Source organism: Drosophila ficusphila, unplaced genomic scaffold, assembly GCF_018152265.1.
Source record: "Drosophila ficusphila isolate 14025-0441.05 unplaced genomic scaffold, ASM1815226v1 contig_791, whole genome shotgun sequence".
Lineage (NCBI taxonomy): Eukaryota > Metazoa > Arthropoda > Insecta > Diptera > Drosophilidae > Drosophila > Drosophila ficusphila.
Window position 1 is genome coordinate 190,347 of NW_025064737.1, and position 19,384 is coordinate 209,730.

General features: G+C 38.5%; 2 protein-coding genes across 3 annotated transcripts; one reads left to right on the forward strand and one right to left on the reverse strand.

Moving 5' to 3' along the window:
* Positions 1-84: 84 nt before the first annotated feature.
* LOC108096139 lies at positions 85-1,695 on the reverse strand. 2 transcript variants are annotated; one of them, XM_017197519.2, is made up of 3 exons: positions 718-1,685; positions 546-668; positions 85-289 (listed from the first exon to the last, which is right to left on the reverse strand). In XM_017197519.2, exons 1-3 carry the CDS (start codon positions 1,020-1,022, stop codon positions 154-156), a joined length of 564 nt encoding a protein of 187 aa, XP_017053008.1. In that variant the 5' UTR covers positions 1,023-1,685; the 3' UTR covers positions 85-153. The 2 variants fall into 2 exon arrangements, with proteins under 2 accessions (XP_017053008.1, XP_017053009.1); XM_017197520.2 differs by lacking the exon at positions 85-289 and having other exon boundaries at positions 545-651; positions 718-1,695.
* Positions 1,696-9,124: 7,429 nt separating this feature from the next.
* LOC108096107 (beta-ureidopropionase) lies at positions 9,125-11,576 on the forward strand. The gene is made up of 4 exons (XM_017197483.2): positions 9,125-9,315; positions 10,033-10,295; positions 10,521-11,140; positions 11,236-11,576. Exons 1-4 carry the CDS (start codon positions 9,212-9,214, stop codon positions 11,407-11,409), a joined length of 1,161 nt encoding a protein of 386 aa, XP_017052972.1. The 5' UTR covers positions 9,125-9,211; the 3' UTR covers positions 11,410-11,576.
* Positions 11,577-19,384: the final 7,808 nt, after the last annotated feature.

The window sequence follows — 19,384 nt, forward strand, 5'->3', positions numbered from 1 at the left end:
ATTCGCCTTTAATACTTTTATGAAGTACTGCCATTTCAGAATTAACATTCAAATTAAAAAAAAATTGCTATAAGAACAAAAAAATATTTTTTTTACAATTTTATTTTTTTCTTTTTTTATAAAATAGTATTTCACTTGTTACGCCTCGAGATGCTAAGTAAAATTTGTAGCCATTATTTTATTATAGCGACGCTGCTCAGCAGGAGAAAGTTTGCAGAAGTCCTTTTCGAAGTTTTTGAGCTCTTCTCTTGTATGCAGCGGTGGCCAAAGTGTTGTATAACTCATCGTCCTGTTAAAGAAATTACATAAATATCAGGAGAAATCAGTTTTTGTATATCTTGTATTTCGAAGAATAATTTTTGAGAGAAAGATTTAAAAACCAACCAAATTCAATTAACATATAACTTTGCTTCAAGACTACAAGACTTAAATTTTAAATTATAAGAAAATCGTCCTATCCCATTCCAGAAATCGCCAATTACTTAATTCTTTGAACATATCTAGTTTTAGTTATATTTTATGATAAAAAAATTAAGTGATCGTACCTTACAAATTGCCAGGCACTTTCCGCAGTTGACTGATTGTCGATCAGGAGTTGTATCTCACGCTTGAACTGATTCGCATACTCCAGTTTTGAGTTGTGGTACCGCTCTAGACATCGAATTTGCCTAAAAAATTATATTAAATAATTTATTATCTTATCTTTTTTGCACTTACAGTGGTATGCGGTGATGTGAGAAACTTGGCTCACGCACTGGGTCCCTGTCATCATCGAAAACGGTTTTGTAAATGGGCTCGTACGTTTCCACAGCTATATCCTTATAATTACTATCCACGTAATCCTTGTCAGCCTTGTGGCGCTTACTCATAGAATTGAAGGAGTATCTCGTCTCCCCATTCGTTTGGAACATGCTTCCCATAACAGAAGCACAGATGGACTTCATTCCCATGGTCATTCTTTTGTTTTCCAAGAGTTTCCTCTTATCCTGCATCAGGGTTTTACGCTCAATTATGTCGCTCATATTGAAGCACTAAGTTATGTATATTTCTGTGGATGTTTTTTTTTCCCCGATCTAATAAATCGAGTGTTTTTGATATTGTCGTGTTTATGTGATGTTGTTGACTGATCTTTAGGTATGTGTACACGTATTTGGGTACAAATTTAGGACAGGACAGTCTACTTCGATGGATGATGTTTGTTTTATTTAGGATACAGTAAATTTTGAGGTTGGAAAAAATGTATAATTTTGGATATATCTACATATATTTTGACACTGAATTCAAAAGATTTTTATGCCAGGAAAAAGTGTGTTAATATGTAAAAGGCAGTCTAGGAATTGAGGTTAAAGAAAAGTTGATGTTGTTAAATTGAATTATAAACATTAAGTAGGTCGTATAATATTTCGAAACTTTGGAGCCTAGTTTCTTTTTACCGAAACTGCTGAAGCGATCAGAGAGTTCGCCATGAAATTTATATGCTGAGCCAAAAGGAGTTTGAATCCTTGCAGATTAACATTTGCATTTCATGCGCTGCATCTTGCCATAAGAAGTGATGTAAAAAACAGGAAAGCAGAGGACGAACAGGACCTCCACCAAAGTAGAACACAAATCGAGTACAACTTTTGCGAAAGTTGTTTTCCTTTGCCTGTCGGCATCGAAGCGTAGTCCTCGGATCCCGTCCAATCCCATTCCAGGAACTCCCCACTTCACCTCCACTCTGCTCATCCTCCCCCATCCTGTTTAGCTTCAATGAATGCTCCAACGCTCCGTGAACCCCCTTTGGCTGCCTTGGCCCCCCGAATCCCCCGTAGCCCCCCAGTAAGCCGTTCCACTTGGCCCATTCACGATGTCTATCTGCTGTTGGGCGCTTTGTTTTTGTGCCGGCCTATTCATAATTCCACAGCCGGCTGCTGGCACAAATTGAAAAGCAAACACGTGGCTCTGTAGTTGGCCTTATCACTGGCTACATTGGGATTTCGTTGCTCTGAGCCACTGACACTTCGTCATGTCCATCCATCCGTCTGTCTGCCCGGCTTTTTGGTTTGGGTTTGGGTTCAGTTTCAGTTTCAGTAGCAGCCGGAGTCGAACTCGGGCCCTCGGAATTTGAGTTTTTGTGTTGAGCTGCTGTGACACTTTTTTGTTGTCTCGTCCTCTGCGTTTGTTTGTCTGTACGTACATATGTATGTATGCTGTATGTGTGTATGTGTGTTCGTGTAGCGTTACCATTTTGTTTGTGGGCTTAGGTCAGCACTTTGCCATTTCATAGCTGCATGCACCAGGGTCCTCATTGTCATCATTGTCGACCCATCCCAGCATCACTCCGTCTTGCAGTCCTTGGGCATTGTTTAATCATTTTCCTGCTTAGGGCAGGAAATTCTCTACCAGCCGCACAGACTTGTCGGCACTTTTTTTAAGCCAGCGGCGAAACTTTAACTAAAGCTTAACCCTTAATGAGGGCATTATGGCTGGGGAGCTCTTAAGCCGACGATGGGGTATCATTGCTAATTCCCCCGGTCAGTGGCGAAAGTTGAAGGAAACTTTAAGGTGTTTACTGCCGGACTTTCAGCTGCGCCCGCTTTTCCAGCACTTTCCTGCAACTGCAGACGGAGGACGATGGCTGCCCATCAAAGGCAGACGCCACTCGAGATGATTTCCGCCCGGAGCCATTGAGATTGAGTTGAGTTCTGGTCAAGGAGCCGGGTCACTTGTGTGTCGATTTCAGTGGCTCTGTACTTTTGCTCTCGAGAGCCTTGTATATTAATTGAAATTAAAAACACTTTCGAGTGTCCGGCAAGTGGCTCCCATTAAAGTTATTTGAGATTTATGACCGCAGCAGGGTAAAATTAACTGCAAGGACGTGAATTTCGAGATTTAACATTAATATGTTCATGATATAAAAGAATTTCAATTATTTAAAGTTAAGTATTTACATGTACTTCAATGATGCCATGATTCTATTTATTTCTCGGGACTATGAGTTGGCTTGATTTTTAATTAAAAAAAAAGTTGTTGGTACGTAGTGTAACAAAACGGAAAATGTATATCTTTGAACCTGTATAATTACAAAAATTTTTAATATATTTTAATAATTATTGATTACTAATTAAATTGTGTGACTTTTTTGACATTTGATTGACAATGTCTTTAAATTTCGGAATGTTGAAAACAACAACAAACAACAACAAACAACAAAATTCAACTGTCAAAATATTTATCCAATTTATTTTACGTTAAAAATATTTGCGTTTGCATATTTATTAGTTAATATTCGTGGCTAAAGCAATGTATAAATTAACGAAGAAAAGAGATGGGAATGCAACCGAATTTATGCCTCAATTTGTGCGGTGTCCCCCGATGTCAAGCATAAATTCTACGACAAACAAGCAAAAAATTTAAATTAGCTGGCACCGGGGAAATGGGAAAACTCCCGTGAAAGAGAGCGAGAAAAAAAACAGTGCCGGGTAGAACACAAATGTAGTTGGCTTTTAATTTCCAATAAACCCTCTCCGCTGCGGATCTGCAATATTAATGAACTGTAAAGAGGTAGAGTGGAAACAAAAACCAAATGCAAAAGGTGTACTTTGTGTCTGTGTTTGCATGACCCGGACACATGTTCAATTAGGAAAATGCTCGTTCTGTGCGGCATTTTTACGGTTTGGTCAGTGTAGCGTTTTCCATATCCACCATTCCATGGAGCAACTTGGCGGACGGGAATGCAATTCATAAATCGCTCCCTGCATGCATACGGCTAATTAAATTAGCGATGGAAGGTGCAACGAGTTCCACGAATTTTCCAACGCCTGGCCGCGTTGCAACGAAGGTTTTCCACGTGCTCACGGCGGTCATTTAATTAAATTTCAATTAGCTGCGCACTCTCCTGTAGGTTGCACTGAATGCACTGAAATTGTAAATAGTAAATAAAAAATTACAAATTAAGTGAAGCATTTATGTCTACACAAATAACTTACAAGCCAACTTAAATGCCCAAAATATTATTAAAGAGGATCAATTTTCACAGGATATCTTTTTTACCCAAACTATCTGAATCACAAAGTATATATTATTATTTTTTATAGTGTACCTACCTGACGTGTTTCACATGTTAATCAGCGGAGCGTGAGAAGAAAACTGTTTCCATTATTATGCGGCTAGAACTTTGTTGTTCCTTGGCCAAAATGTGAGGATTTTTACCATGACCGAAAGGCAATCAAACTTTGCCTCGAACTTGGGGACTTATGAACCGACTTAAGAAGCGCGTGGTATGCAATTTGATTAGCATTTCGCACAACCAAACAATTCGCAGTTGTCGCGCATGTGGGTGTTGGTTGAGTAATGAAAAGGGCAACTAAAAACCCATTAACCCACATTCTTCCCCGCTTAAATGCTCAGACGTGCCCCACTCAGCTGTCGCCCACACTGTCCCCCTCTCGACTTAGTGAGTGTGTCTGTGAGGGGTGCAAACAACAAACAATCAACAACAAGTGCAACAATGGCCAGCGGACTTGAACTGCATTTCCCCCTCCATTCCCCAGCCCGCTTTCATTTGGCAGCGCAAATCCCTAAACAGCAAGCGGCGACTAGGAAACAAGTCAACACCGCCTACCAACAAAGCCAAATGTTTCATGTGCCACCCGGCACAAAACAAACTCAAAGCCGTACACTTAAAAGGTTTTTTTGATATTAAGTTTCTTTGTGGCTAAATGGAAAATAATGGTATGAAAAGAGAATAAGGTTCATATGCCAGGACTTATAGAAGCATGAACGTGTTCTTTTTAATATAGCTTTAGCAGATTTCATGTTTCTGTATTTATATATTATATATTTTAAACATGACACTTCAAAACTTAATTCTTATCCCTTGTATCATATTATGTTTAAAATGTAAATTTATGTTTGTTATAGCTTTATCTGCTTAAATATTTTTTTAAAGAAGTTTTTTGGCTTAGGATCTTACAGAAATATTCTTTTTATCTTTAATCCAACAAATAAAGACATTGCATTATTTCCATACCATCCGTTTTTATGCTTTGGATACGTTCAGGAATAGGTCTTATTTGTGGATCGCCTAGAACTAGTTGGAATTTCTATAATATTACTCATAAAATATTTTGCAAGCTAATACGATTCTGAATTTTTTATGAGCAAATATGCTTTTGAGTAGAACAATAACTGTAAACTTAACCTTTATTTATTTCTTATCTTTTTGTTTACTAACTAAAAGCAAGGATTGTTGTTCCCAGGAGTCACAAGTGGCTATCGTCGGGAAAGCTTTCGAGGTGCGAGCAAGACAGAAATACTTGCTCTATCTCGTTTTTGCGGCGCAAGCAATATATCCCCTTCGCGCTCGCACCGCTAAGAGAGTCTGCAAAGGCCAGAAAGTGAAGAGAACGAAAGCTTCTACGAAGCCGAAGTCTCTTCGGTTTCAAGTCCTTTCGGGTTTGCTCGGCAAAACGCTCGGGTTTCCCAGTCAACGCACAAAAGCGGGCTACACTTTTCGTTGCGGAAACTTCAGAAACTTTGGACGAGTTCGAAGCAATGACTCTGAACTCTGGCTCAGAATGTATTGACATAGTTGCCTGGCTGGCTCGAAAGTCATTCAGGTGCAAGTGGCGAACTTTCTCCGCCAGTTTGCAAGAGCCAGTTCTTGTATTTATTTTTATCGCTGTTCATTAGTTGGCAGTTGCCATAATTTTAATTTTATAGTTTCACCAGCATATTAATTTACGCAGGCCGCCCCTTTAATGCACTTTTTGGGCGGAAAATTTTAGATTGCTTTTGGCCGCTGATTGTCAGGCCAAAAACAATCGCAGTGAAAATGAAAGGCAACGCTGTTGACGCCTAGCTGCCAATTTATCATGCATAATACGACGCACTGAACCAAAATAAATCAATCGAAATTTATTTGACCCCATTCTATGAAAATATAATTTAGCAAAATCAAATTAGATGTAAGCCGATTTCCTGCGAAATTCTTCGACAGCCCGTCGAATTGTGTGTGCCACAAATGGGAAGCAGCTACTGGGCCCTTCCGATATTTTGGCCATTAACGCAAATTGAATAGTCGAGCAGTGCTCAGTTTACCCCATTTAATAACTGAGTTTCGATAGGCAAACTCATTTGCTTGCATTTTATTTATTTTTTTTTTCCAATTTAACTCTTCGTTGCGATACGTGCGGAAAATGTTATATTTTCATATGTTCCAGGTGAGGGTGTGGCCAAAAAGTTGGCAACATGCAAATGCTGGCATCCATAAATTTGCCGCTTTCCAGCTAAAAAGTGGCCAACAGTTTTGTTTGCCACGTGCAGGTTCTTCTTTTCTGGGTGCCTAAAATTTTGCATGGTCAGAAAGTGAGTAATGGCAGTCGGGGAAAGTCGGCTGATCCTTCTGACAGAGCCAGCAATTGCAGCATATTTAGGTGCTTGTTTTCAAAAACTCTATTTAATTTGGGTTCTGGTTTCCCCTGACTCACGACTCGGTGCACTTTTGCTTCTCATTTTTCAAGTCGACTGCGTGCGGCGCGATTTCCTTTTTCTTCTCTAATGTTTTCCTCGTAGTTTTCCTTTGCGGCTGTCCGGAGTCCACCCGAGATGGCCATTGCCCAGCCGATTTTGCAGCATTTAATTTAAGTTACAGCACAAGCTGGCGCGATTTATTACGGACCCTGCTGCCCCTTTCTGTGTCCCTTTCCCATTTTTTCTCCATTTTTTAGTGGAAGAGAACTGGCCGTGGACACGGACACAATGAAGGAGTTGTAATTTTTTGCCTCCTGTCCTTTCGACTGTTATATTTTTTTATTGAAAATTACACAGAAAATAAGTTTTTGTGAGTGCTTTTATCACGGTTGAATTAAGATGCCTACATCTGTTTAACAGTATGGGGTTAAATTTTCCTTCACCTTGTTTTTTCGTAATAGAACAATTTGTTTAAAGAGGACTGCTTGTTATTTAAATGTATTACTTTTAAAAAAATGTAATTCTTTTTAAAGGGATATGTAAAGTACAAAACAAATAAGCTTATAAGTTTATTCATGACTAAAAACGCAAATATTTTAATTGAATTTTACAAATTACTTTGTCTTTTCTTGTTAAGGCATGGTTGATAAATGAAATAGCCCAATTATCAATCAATTTAAATTTGCCAATTATATTTATTTTCGTTACCAATGAATGCAGTTAGCAATTCATGGCAAAAAGTATTTTCAGGCTAAAAGTATGAACTTGATTTAAGCTCAATTCAATTAACGTTCTTCAAAGAAAATATTCCATAACTTTTCCCTTTTAACATTGCTTCAGAAATCACAGTAATTTCCATTTATCTTTATGCAGCCTGGTTTTATGAATAAATTGATGTCATCAAACTGAAAACTGAAACTTTGTTGAACTTCGGCCTTGGACCTCCCATCTTTTCCCGCCCATTCGAGTCGTTCATTTCGAGCAGTGCAATATGTGCCTTACTGGGTGATTTTGACCCGGCCAGAAGCCCATAACCAATCTCAGTACAATAAATTAAACCTAAACAATTCATTCGGCCGAGCGAGGTTCGGTTTCTGTTTCAGCTGCTAGGACATTTTGGACGCAGGATGCTGGTTAGCGGGGAGGGGATATACCATAGGGTACATAGGGACTATGGAGGATTCTCAGGGGCAATAAGGCAGAAAGCCACTTCTTAGTTTGCTTGCAGCTCAAGCGGAAACCATATAAATGCGGAAATGATAAAAATGCCTGCGAACATGTTTCCAAAGCGTATGCGATAAATTGCAATGGCAAGAAGGTCCTTGGTCCTCGATCCTGTGGCCCCCAGCCATGGTTTTCCCACTTCCACATGGTCGTTGCAGCCAGACAATAAAATAATAATAAAAATAGAACAAAACCGGCGAGCAGACGACATCGACAATGATGAGGTTCCATTTTGCCCGGATCGGTTTGGGACCGAGCTTGCTGCCACTGTTCAATAAATGAATGTGGCCAAATGAAGGACACTGGGTCCCCATGAAACTGTTCGGCAAAGCAAACTCAAACGCAAACACAAACACACACCCGACGAACGTTGGGTGCGCGGGAAAGAACGCAACGACTGTCAATTTAATGAAATTGTTTTACACTCAATTGAGTTACCAACTGGAAAAGAAAACAAAAAGCGTACCAAGAAGCACCAGAACTAGGCAAACAAACTGTTTTCGCCGGAGAAAGATTTCGGGTAATTTGCATTGCCTCCAAACACCAACGACCCACATTCGGTTCGAAGTTAATCTTTTCTAATACAAAATGGCCCAAACGCTGTCGGCTTTAACGCAATGTGGGTGACATCGGAGATGCTCGGTTTTGATTCAATATTCACCACAGTTTGAGAAAAATTAACTCGCGCGGGATTTCTTTGCATTCATAGGTAGTCGATTTTGTGCAAGGATAGCTTTAATGAATCTACGAATATCGCTTTGGAGAAAAGGGCAGAAATTAAATAATAAGAAATAAAATATATCTCCTTAAACAGGAATTACAGGAATTAAATAAATAAACTTTCTTTAATTATGTGCATACTTTTTGATATCACATATCCTTTAAAGAAAAAATTTCGAACTTTATTACTTACCTTTACAATCGAATAGGAAATACAAGAATATGAAATTCAAGTTTGGTTCTTTCCGGATAAAATTATACTATACTGGTTTCTCGTTAATATTATTTGTTTTGATATCTATAATAAAAAAACATTTGGAGCATTGATAAGAACAAGTAAAAATTTATGAATATTTTTTAACCTTTAAAACTAATTCTATTAACAATTTTAAACGCAGTTTTCAATAAAGAAATACTTTTAGAAGAAATTGTTGATCTTTTCTATTTAAATGACAATGAGTGTACTATAATAAACTCACTATTTTTGTGTACGCGAGAGAGAAAATCTCTGAGTTCTTTCAAATGTTGATTGAATGAAAATGAGAGAAAATCTCTGAGATCTTTCAAACGTGTTCAAAAAATGAAAATGAGAGAAAATCTCTGAGATCTTTTAAACGGAAAGAAACACACACAACGATAGACAATCTCTGAGATCTTTCAAACATATGAAAACTGAATGAGAGAGGAATACTAGATAAGACCTACAGAAGATCGTCGAGAGCCGCATTCCATTTAGTGCGCTGGACGCAGAAAGTTGTTCCTCCAATTAACCTGAACCATTCAATTCAATTTCTTCTTTATTAATTTAATAAACATGTCGGCATTTGAACTGAATAACTTAAATGAATGTTTGGAACAGCATTTACCTGAGGCTGAACTCAAGGAGGTGAAGCGAATTCTGTATGGCGTTGAAGAAGAGTGAGTACAGTTGAAAAGCGATTGTGATAAGAATGCCTGACAAAGTACGAACATCATGTGGGGTGATTGTAAAACAACTCGAGATAGTTCTAAATATATTTTAATCTTAATCTTTTGGCAAACACAAGAGCACCACATACAAAATTTCCAGTTGTCCCTATATTTACGTTAATTTATTGAATGGTATACATATATATATGAGAAAGTTTAATTTTAGAACTAATAAAATGTATATCTTGGTGTTTGTGTGGACATGTGTAAATATTGGTGTGAACATCTGGTGATTTGAGTGGAACGATCGGTTATTAAACAAATCAAAACAATAGAAAACAAGATAATGGGAAAGCATTAATAAAAAACATTGCATACATTTTATGAAAATAACAAAGTCAACTTGTGTTTAATTATTTTGACAGATTTATATTTTATAAACTTCAAAATTTTTTTAAGCTTAAAATGTTTATTTGGTTGACAGCAATGGTTGTGTTACTGAAAAGAAACCGGCTTAAGCCAGCTCGACGATCATTTTCACACGCCAAAGAAAATGTTTTTAATGGTCAAAAAGTCTAATCCATGCGTAAAAAATTATTTTATTAAACAAAAACAATCAATAAGTTTTCTAAATTTAAGATACTAGTTTACGCTTCTATTCTTACCACGATTTTATTTGCTATTAATTGTTTTAAAAATGTGAAATAAAAATTTTTTTTTACTTAGCCAAACACTGGAGCTACCTTCCAGTGCCACAGATATCGCTCAAGAGAATGGATTTGACATCAAGGGCTATCGCTTCAAGGCGCGAGATGAGCAAACTCGAAAGCGCCGAATAGTTAGGGTTGGTGCCATTCAAAACTCGATCGCGATTCCCACTACAGAGCCCATTGAAAAGCAACGGGAAGCTATTTGGAACAAGGTCAAGACCATGATCAAGGCGGCAGCGGAGGCCGGATGCAATATTATTTGCACACAGGAAGCGTGGAGTAAGTCCCATAATAATAAACACAAAACATAGTTGTTTAGAAAACCGAGAGTTCTAGTAATTATATGTGTTTATACGATAACAACATAAAAGTTGTCTTGGCTAAGATGTTTTTTTAAACATTAACGTATAGTACGAGCGCAATTATAATATAAACAAGAACTAAATAATCGTGGATAGACCTTCATGAATACTTAAAACTGATTTATTCTGTTTATTATTTTAGCTATGCCATTTGCATTCTGCACTCGAGAGAAGTTTCCCTGGTGCGAGTTCGCTGAGGAGGCCGAAAATGGTCCCACGACCAAGATGCTTGCTGAACTGGCCAAGGCCTACAATATGGTTATAATTCACTCGATCCTGGAGCGTGATGTGGAGCACGGCGAGACGATCTGGAATACGGCAGTTGTTATTTCGAACAGCGGTCGTTACATGGGAAAGCATCGCAAGAACCACATTCCCCGGGTGGGTGACTTCAACGAATCCACTTACTACATGGAGGGCAACACCGGTCATCCGGTCTTCGAGACGGAGTTCGGAAAACTGGCCATAAACATCTGCTATGGACGCCATCATCCGCAAAACTGGATGATGTTCGGCCTGAATGGAGCGGAGATAGTCTTCAATCCCTCGGCAACGATCGGTCGCCTATCGGAGCCACTTTGGAGCATCGAGGCCCGCAATGCTGCCATTGCCAATAGCTACTTCACAGTTCCGATAAATCGCGTGGGAACTGAACAGTTCCCCAACGAGTACACCTCCGGTGATGGAAACAAGGCTCACAAGGAGTTCGGACCCTTCTACGGATCCTCGTATGTCGCTGCTCCAGACGGTTCAAGGACACCGGTAAGTTCAATAAGTTTTAAAATAAATACACAAATATGACCTTTGTGAAAGTTATGGATTTCCTAATAATATAATATTCGAACTATTCTTTGCAGAGCTTGTCCCGGAATAAGGATGGCTTACTGGTCGTCGAACTCGATTTGAACCTCTGTCGCCAGGTGAAGGACTTCTGGGGTTTCCGCATGACCCAACGAATTCCTCTTTACGCTGAATCTTTTCAAAAGGCTTCGGAACATAACTTTAAACCTCAGATCATAAAGGAAAATTAGTAATTCAATTTGTACATAATTATAATTGCTTAAGCAATTTAATCAACTGGGAGAAAGTCTTTACAAGAAAACTACCGTTTGTGTAAATCTTTTAATAAAGGTAAACTCATCTTTGAAAATGATAGAAAATTAAAAATATTTTTTTTAATAAAGTATTTTCTACTCCATTTAAGAATCAGTGTAACTATCAAAGGTTTTTGATTATAATAAGGCATAGCCAAACTTATTTAATTTTTATGCCCAAACAAAATGTTTTATATTATATCGACGCATTTCCGCGACTGTATCGTATGTAGAAAAATCAAATTTTACAGGAGAAGCTTTTTCTTTATTTTTGTATTTCGGTATTTTTGTGCGATTGCAGTATTTCCATGCAAATTTGTATGGACATACGATAATTTCGCGCGCACATTGTAACATACGATAAAATTGAAACCTAATTTTTATCGGAACTATAGGGCTTTCAGTTATAATATTTCACAGGGTAGTGAGACATTAGGTGCCTAACAATTTTGCATTAAAATCTCAATTTCGAAAAAAAGCGACATACGATACAGTCGCGGAAATGCGTCGATATGTTAACGTTGATTTTGTCGACATTGATTTTATACCCGTTACTATAATACTTAAAGGGTATGCTGGATTATTGTTTTTCGGTAAGTAAAAAACATTTATTTTAAAGATCTCATTAATTTTGGCTTAACTTTTAGGAACCTTGCAAATTAAGCTTTCCTACGAAAGTTGTTAAAAGTCATCCTTGAATCCAGAGAGCATCTCTAGTATATCTCATTCCCCGACGACTGCTTTAAAATGTTCCCTCCATGGAAAACGCTCCAATCTAGCATTGAGCTAAGCTTTGACTTTTACGATTATGTTACGGATGAATGGGAACCGGGGATGAGGATGGAGATACAGATGGGGGAGAATGTGGCAGGGGATGTGGGTTCGAGTGTGGGTCCCGGTGGGGATGGGATATAATCTGTTTCTATTACGTTTGCTTATCTGCATGCGACTCACATGTGCGTTTCTTTGCCGACTCCTAATGCAGTAATAATCGTTTGTGCGTTGCCGAAATGACTCGACTGACCTTGTGGAGCGTTTCCAGAAATTGGCCAGATTATTCTGAATTGGTTTCCCTGCTCTCGGCCTGACCTTGTGCGGCAATGGAGTTATAAAGCGAAAATTGCTTGTCGAGAAACGCAACACAAATGGAAATTATAAACTTTTATGCAGCTGGCAAGAGCAGGAGATGGGAGTATGCAAATTGAATTTCGGCAACATCCAAGTCGAAAAGATACAAAGAGACAAATGTGCGAGTTTTGTTATTTTGCTCATAGTATAGGTCACAACAATATTGTCAAGTTGAAATGCTTGTATTGCTTTAATAATTTCTTTTAATTTTACGTGGTACCGCTAGCTCTTGAAAATTTACGAAACTAATTATTTACAAAAAAATATTAAAAAAAAGAAACAAAACAAAACAATTGTAAGCAATTTTTTCAACAATTTACAATACTTCTTCAAAAAAAAAAAACCTGTTACATCTGCATGTTTTTTGTTTACATATTTATACAAACAAAGCTAGACATAGAAACATATGTTATGTTTTACACGAATATTGACTGCTTTACATATATTTTAAAATAATTAAACATGATTCCTTTTGTTCTATTGTTTTGACCAATGCTGTACAAGAAGTGTGGGCATGAAAGTCGGATTTCGTGTGTGTCTATTTGACAAAGGTCACCCGAAAATAAATCAAATATTTACGCAGCACATTCGTTTATTCAAATTGAAAAGTCACTTTGGCACACAAACTCTTGGCGAAAACTGATTCAGGGCCCGATTGCATTACCCATTCGACATGTAGCTAATAAATATGTTTTCCGGGGAAAAGCCAAATAAAACCCAAAGTGACAGAGGCCTTCCCAAACGAGCCTCGCTGGGACATCGGGGAATAGCCAATAAAATGTGGGAGCCGGTCGTTTATGGCCGTAGGTTATCTTCGACCAGACGAGTATATATTTAATTCAGTACCCGAGTTGATTGATTAAGCCCAAGATAAATTCCCAACCGTCGGCATGCTCAAGCTTCCTCAAGATAATCCTCTAAATATCGGATAATAATTTTCAAGCCAGCCTGCAGCAATTACACTAATCATTTCTCTCTCTCCTCCGCTCAAGGGGCAGATGGCAATTGTGACAGCTATCAGATATCAGAGCGATTTCAATTAAAAGCCAACCTTTTAATTAAAGAGATAAAGTAGCTATAAAACGGGGGAAAGGCCAGCTGGTCAGCAGGCTAAGTGGGGGAAACTTGATTATAAGCTCATATTTAATTAAACATAATATTTAGAGCTAAGCAGCTCCAACCGAAGACGCTTAAGTGCTCGTTAAGCGTGTGTGTGGTATACATGAGTATCTATGTATGTACGTAAGTAACTGCCCTAAAGGCTGTCAGGACTCGAGACTCCGGGACCGTAATCAGGACTCCGGCAGGATGTGTGTGTGCATTTTGCGGCAAGCTGGCTGAAAAAATGTCGAGGACGTGCATCAATCTGAATGCATAATAATGGTGCCAGTGTGGCAATCAGTTACTCCCAAGGCGGCATTAACCACCAGTCAAATGCATATTGAACAGGATGTTGAATCCACATAGAGCAAATGTATATTCTTTGCAAAATTCAGGGTTGCGAATTCAAAATGTCATATGGTTCTTTTTGGTAATTATGAAGATTAAAGGTAAGTTTGATTTTGCTACAACTATTATTTCATTTAAAATAATAAATACTTTAAGTATATTAAAAGCATTATTTAATGTTATAATTCTTTATTTCATTTTTAAATTCCACAGGATCTTTTTAGTGTGGAAAAGATAGTACAGTGGAGTTGGTTCGGTTCAGCTCAGATTCTTTTTTGCATCCCTGTTTAAATCAGCAGCAGAGCCGCACACGATATGAATGGGAAATCTTAAGCCGCGTACGTGTGCACAACAGTGGCGAGAAATGAAAAGGAAAGGAGCTGAAAAGGAGCACACTCACCAGGAGCAGAAGAAGAAGAAGCGGCAGGCACAGGCGAGGAAAATTGGAAAGGAAATGTGATGCCGGGCGGCATTGTTGGTGCTCGGTTGGAAATGGAACGAAGTAGGAGATGTGGAGGCGCCTCCGACTGCGCCGCTCATTCTGGAGGCCCTTCCATTAAACAGGATTATTTATTTTATTTCGTTATGCGCGGCAAACAGCTTGTGTAAAGGATTTAAGCGGCTGCTGAATGTGGCAAGCGGCCACCCAAGCCCGATTCTTATTCCCAATCCCAATTCCAATTTCAAACTCCCTTGTAATGAAATACACGAAAACTTAAAACCAACAAACCAGCGAGGAGAACAACAAAGGAGCTCGTGATATTAAATTCCAGCCGCACTTGCACTTGTTAGAGCCTGTAAGATTATAATTCTGCCACAAGGATACTCGCAGATAACTGGCAATGAAAGTGGGCCGTCCGGGGGTAGGAGTCCTGTTGTGTGCTGCCAGGACAATGCAGATAGGCGTTGGGGATAATAAAATATTATGCAACTGGGACTCAAGACGGGGTTGGGGTTGGGGATGGGGAACTGGGGCAGGAAAAAGGCGCCAGAGCGGAAATGGAAAGCTTGAATGCAAGATGGGAAACGGTTACGTTAGTATGGGTGCCTCTTTTATGGATTTGAGAGAGTGTGTGTGCCGAGGCATAAAAGTCAATTCCCTGAAGGGGGTTCAAAGTCTGGCCTAATAATTGTAACTTGGTGATTGGAAAACCAATTTGCGGAGTAGTCTTAAAGAAACCTTAAAAGTGTTGTGTAGTAAAATTACCAAGTATAGTAAATTACCAAATTTAAAGAAATTATAATAAACGCATTATATTTTACAGACGTATTATGACACAAAATTCCTTAGCTTCTCCTTTAGAAGGAAAGGAAATTCAAACTTAATTGGTCACTAATTAATGGATGAAAGTTAGGGCAATTAAAAACCCATTACTTTATTAATACAGATTGAATTAACCTTTTGGTTGCTCTTCAACTATTTTATTACTGAAAATTTTATGTATTTTCCAAGCTCAATATTGGCTTACAGTCACATATTAACCAGCCAAATTTATTCAGGGGTAAAAGAGAAGCGCAAAGAGAAAAATATTAATTAAAATGGGTATTTGGTACTGTGAAGCTCACTTTAATTGCACTTCGGTTGGGATCATATCTGTGTTTTCTCATTACGAAGCGGTAACTGAGAACCTTTGGTTAACGCACCACAATCCAAGCAGAAAAGGAAGTGCAGTACGCAAGATGTTCTGTGTTTATGACCAGAGCCCCATTGGGGCTTTATAATTAATACCTGCTCGGATTAACGGCCGCCAGGTGAAAATTTTCGCAATTGTAATGATAATGTGAAACGGAGCGTTGAAGGCCATTAAACTTGTGCACGAGGAGCGCTCGAATTAAACAATAAAATATTTAAAAATGTTGCCCAACATGAAGAACACACTGCTCCTTTGGCTGATTTTTTCTTTATTTTATTATTCTCATTACTTTTTTCATTGTTATGAGCGAAAAGACAAAGGAGCTGAAACCGAAACTGTTACTGTAACTGTAAGTGTAACTGTAATGGTAAGTGTAACCGGAGTGGCTAGTGAGTGGGTGAGTGGTTGGGTGGGTGTTATGTTGGGCTGGAAGGGTCCTGCTGCGGTTCTGCTTGACTGCAGATCCTGCGGCTCCCTGTGAAGTGTGTGCCATGCTCGACTTCTCACCTGCTTACCGCACCAATGGCAATAACAACAACAGCAGGAGCAGGAAAATCGAGAAAAGTGGGTTGCGGAAAGGAAAAGCTGCGGTCAATGCTCCTGCTCGGACACTCTCCTTTTACGAAAGTCACAGGATCCAAGATTGAGTTTTATGCGCATGTAAACTGTTATGATATGGGACAGTTAATGTGTATATGAATGACCCTTCTAATGGTCACTAAATGCGGAAGAATGGCGTGCGAACTCAGTAAAATTATATTACGTCCTGTGAAGACTAAGCCTTTTGCTGTTACATAAGTTAAATACAAGGTTTTCAATTTAGTTCAATATGGTAGATATGATGAGTTCAGTATAATGTTTATAAACTTTATGAAAGTGTAGCTTCAAAAACATGTTCAAATCTAATATACCTTTTTTAATGGACACATCGTTTCAGCATTTAAATAAAACGTACTGTTGTGTTTTTGTTGAACAGAATGTAGTGCAGAGTAATATGCTACTACCTTCTCTAAATTTTAGTATCAGCTTCCCCATACAGCAAAACGTTTTCAGCTTTAGAAGAAACTGGCAATTTGATGAAAGCTTTTCCTTTTTCACAAGCAAACAAAACAATTTTCAAATTAATTCAGCTAACACCTACAGTAGCTCCACATACCTCCACTGACTTTCCCCACACACCACACCACCCAGCTTTAGCCCACAAGTGCCGAGGTGCTCCGGTCAGGCAAACGCATCAGAAAGTGCCAACCCAAAGACAAAACCATAAAAATTAATTATTTCTTTTTGTTGAGCCAAAGCAAAGGAGAAATGTGTCGAGAAGGGAAAGAAAGCCACTGAAGAGGAGTGAAGACAGCCAAGGAGTGAAGTGCAGTCAGGACGACTGATGCATGAGCAAATTTTGCTGAACTCACCAAGCGTTTATTGTTTAAATTTTCCACATTCTCGCCCGCGCATAAACACACGCGCAAACACATATGCACGTTAAAAAATAAAGAAAAATTAAAACAAATGGAGGCTTGTATTTTCAATTCCATTATTATATTTATTAATGAAGTTTTATTTCCTTTTTCTGTTTCATCTAATTTACTTGATGTATTTATTATCTTATTTATTGATTTCAATTTTTATCTTTCTATTTAAATAAATTTATTGGAGGGTTTATATGGTATTTTATACTAAAATGATTATTTGATATAAATTTTCTATACAGATAAGTTAAGTTTTGCTAAGTTTGACTAAGCCCTTAAAGGGATTTTTTTTTCTCACTGCCGGGAAACTCCCTCTTGAGCTTGGCCCTTTAGATGGGTTCAGGCCAACACAGCTGGTGGTTGGCGCTTCCGGCAACTCATGCATTTTCCACCAGCACAAAAGCAACAGTGTTGCAGGGGCAAAAAATAGTAAACAAGAACGGCAGCAACGGCTTAAACAAGAATGTGCAAAGGGCAGTGACAATGGATTTATGCCTAATTGCCGGCGACATGGAGACGTCTAACACATTCTCCCTTCAGCGATTCTTTCTCCATGGAGCAGAACCATTGCCCAGAATATTTCTCTGTCACTGGGTGCTCGCATTGATCTGCTTTGAATATGCCAATCTCCTGGGCGTGTTTTCCGACCCAACTGGGAGTTAATAAAGCCCGACAGTTGGGTGGCGGCAATTTGCACTCCGGTCTCCTGCATCCGCAGCCACATGTTGATGGTGTTGTTATTGCCAGCTGCCAATAACGTTAATTACGGGCTCGGCTGTTAATTAAGTTTTAAACACGCAGACGACTTATTAACTTGAAGCCAAGGACGCGAGACTCAAATGCAGACAGACAGCCAGGCTGCGATGGAAGAGCTTTGAACTTGGCATTAATCGGCTATCAATAACTAAGGTGAAACTAAGTGTTAGGTGTCTGATATTGACTCTTAAGGAATTGAGCAAATGATGGCTTGAAACTGTTTTGAGAGGCGATAGAGAACTGGGTTGCAATGTAACAAATGCATTCAATTTAATTTCACAAAATAAATATTTTTAAGAATTTAAGTCAATGTTTAATTTTTTTTCATACTCACCTTAAATTAAAAGTTGTGCAATTTATATTCCTTTATCAGTTTTTGAAAGCAAAATATGGAACTTCCTAACTTATCACATTAAATTAAATGATTTAAATTGTCAAGGGGCTTCTGTGACACCATTGGGTAAAATATATTCAGGTCATATAAAAAATGGAAACCAATTCTCACGAAAACCACAAAGGGCTGGTTTCTTGACCTTCTACCAAAAAGGTCTAACCTCCTGATGATGATTACACCTTATATGTTGCAAAAAACGAGTCACGCCAGCAGCTGCAGAAATCAAGTAAACAATAAGGGATGCCTCGACTCTAAAGTGGAATACCAAACATTTTTTCTTTGTATGCCCTTATTGAAAAATTGCTTTGCCCAAATCGATGCCGCAGGGGAAGTGGATGCAAATGACTGAAGACCGAAGGCGGGAGTGCTTGAAAAAAGATAAAATTAAATGAAATCCGAATAAGGGGATCTGGCCTAGTGCGGTGCGAAAAATCCATTAGCCGGAATTGATTTTTCGGTTTGCTTTTCAATCAAATTAAATCCTTGCGGCTGCCGGAAAAATGCTGCGGACCCATTTGACCATCAATCATGATCCGCAGTCTTTTGTGCGACAAGCAACAACAATGAAATAATCAAACGAAACAAAATAAATCATTTAAATTAATGCCAAATTGGACAGTGTATAATGGCGAACCATCAAAAAAATGCAAGAAATTATATACGGCATAAATATTTGACAACCTTTCAATGTCGCTGCTTGGCTTTATTTTTATCGGGGCACAAAGTGAAGCCGGGGACACCACTTAAAGCCTTAAAAAAAGCTTTTAAAATGAAATTTACATTGCATCATTTCAGCCAACTCGCCTGAAAATTGCCGACGCCCCGGGAAACAGGACTAAATAAAAGGCTGTGAAAAGGAAATCTGCACATATTGGTCATTAATAAAAGTTTTTGCATATTGATACAAAAAGCAAATATTGATAAACAAAAAATGAATGCGGCTTACATTGCCATGGGTGCGGGAAAAGCCGAAAGAGCCAAGCGGAACAGAGCATATAAATAAATAAATAAAGCGTGTGTGAAAAGGCAACAATAAAACACGTCCGACAGGTTCCATAAAACCAGAGATGGCCACGTGCCGT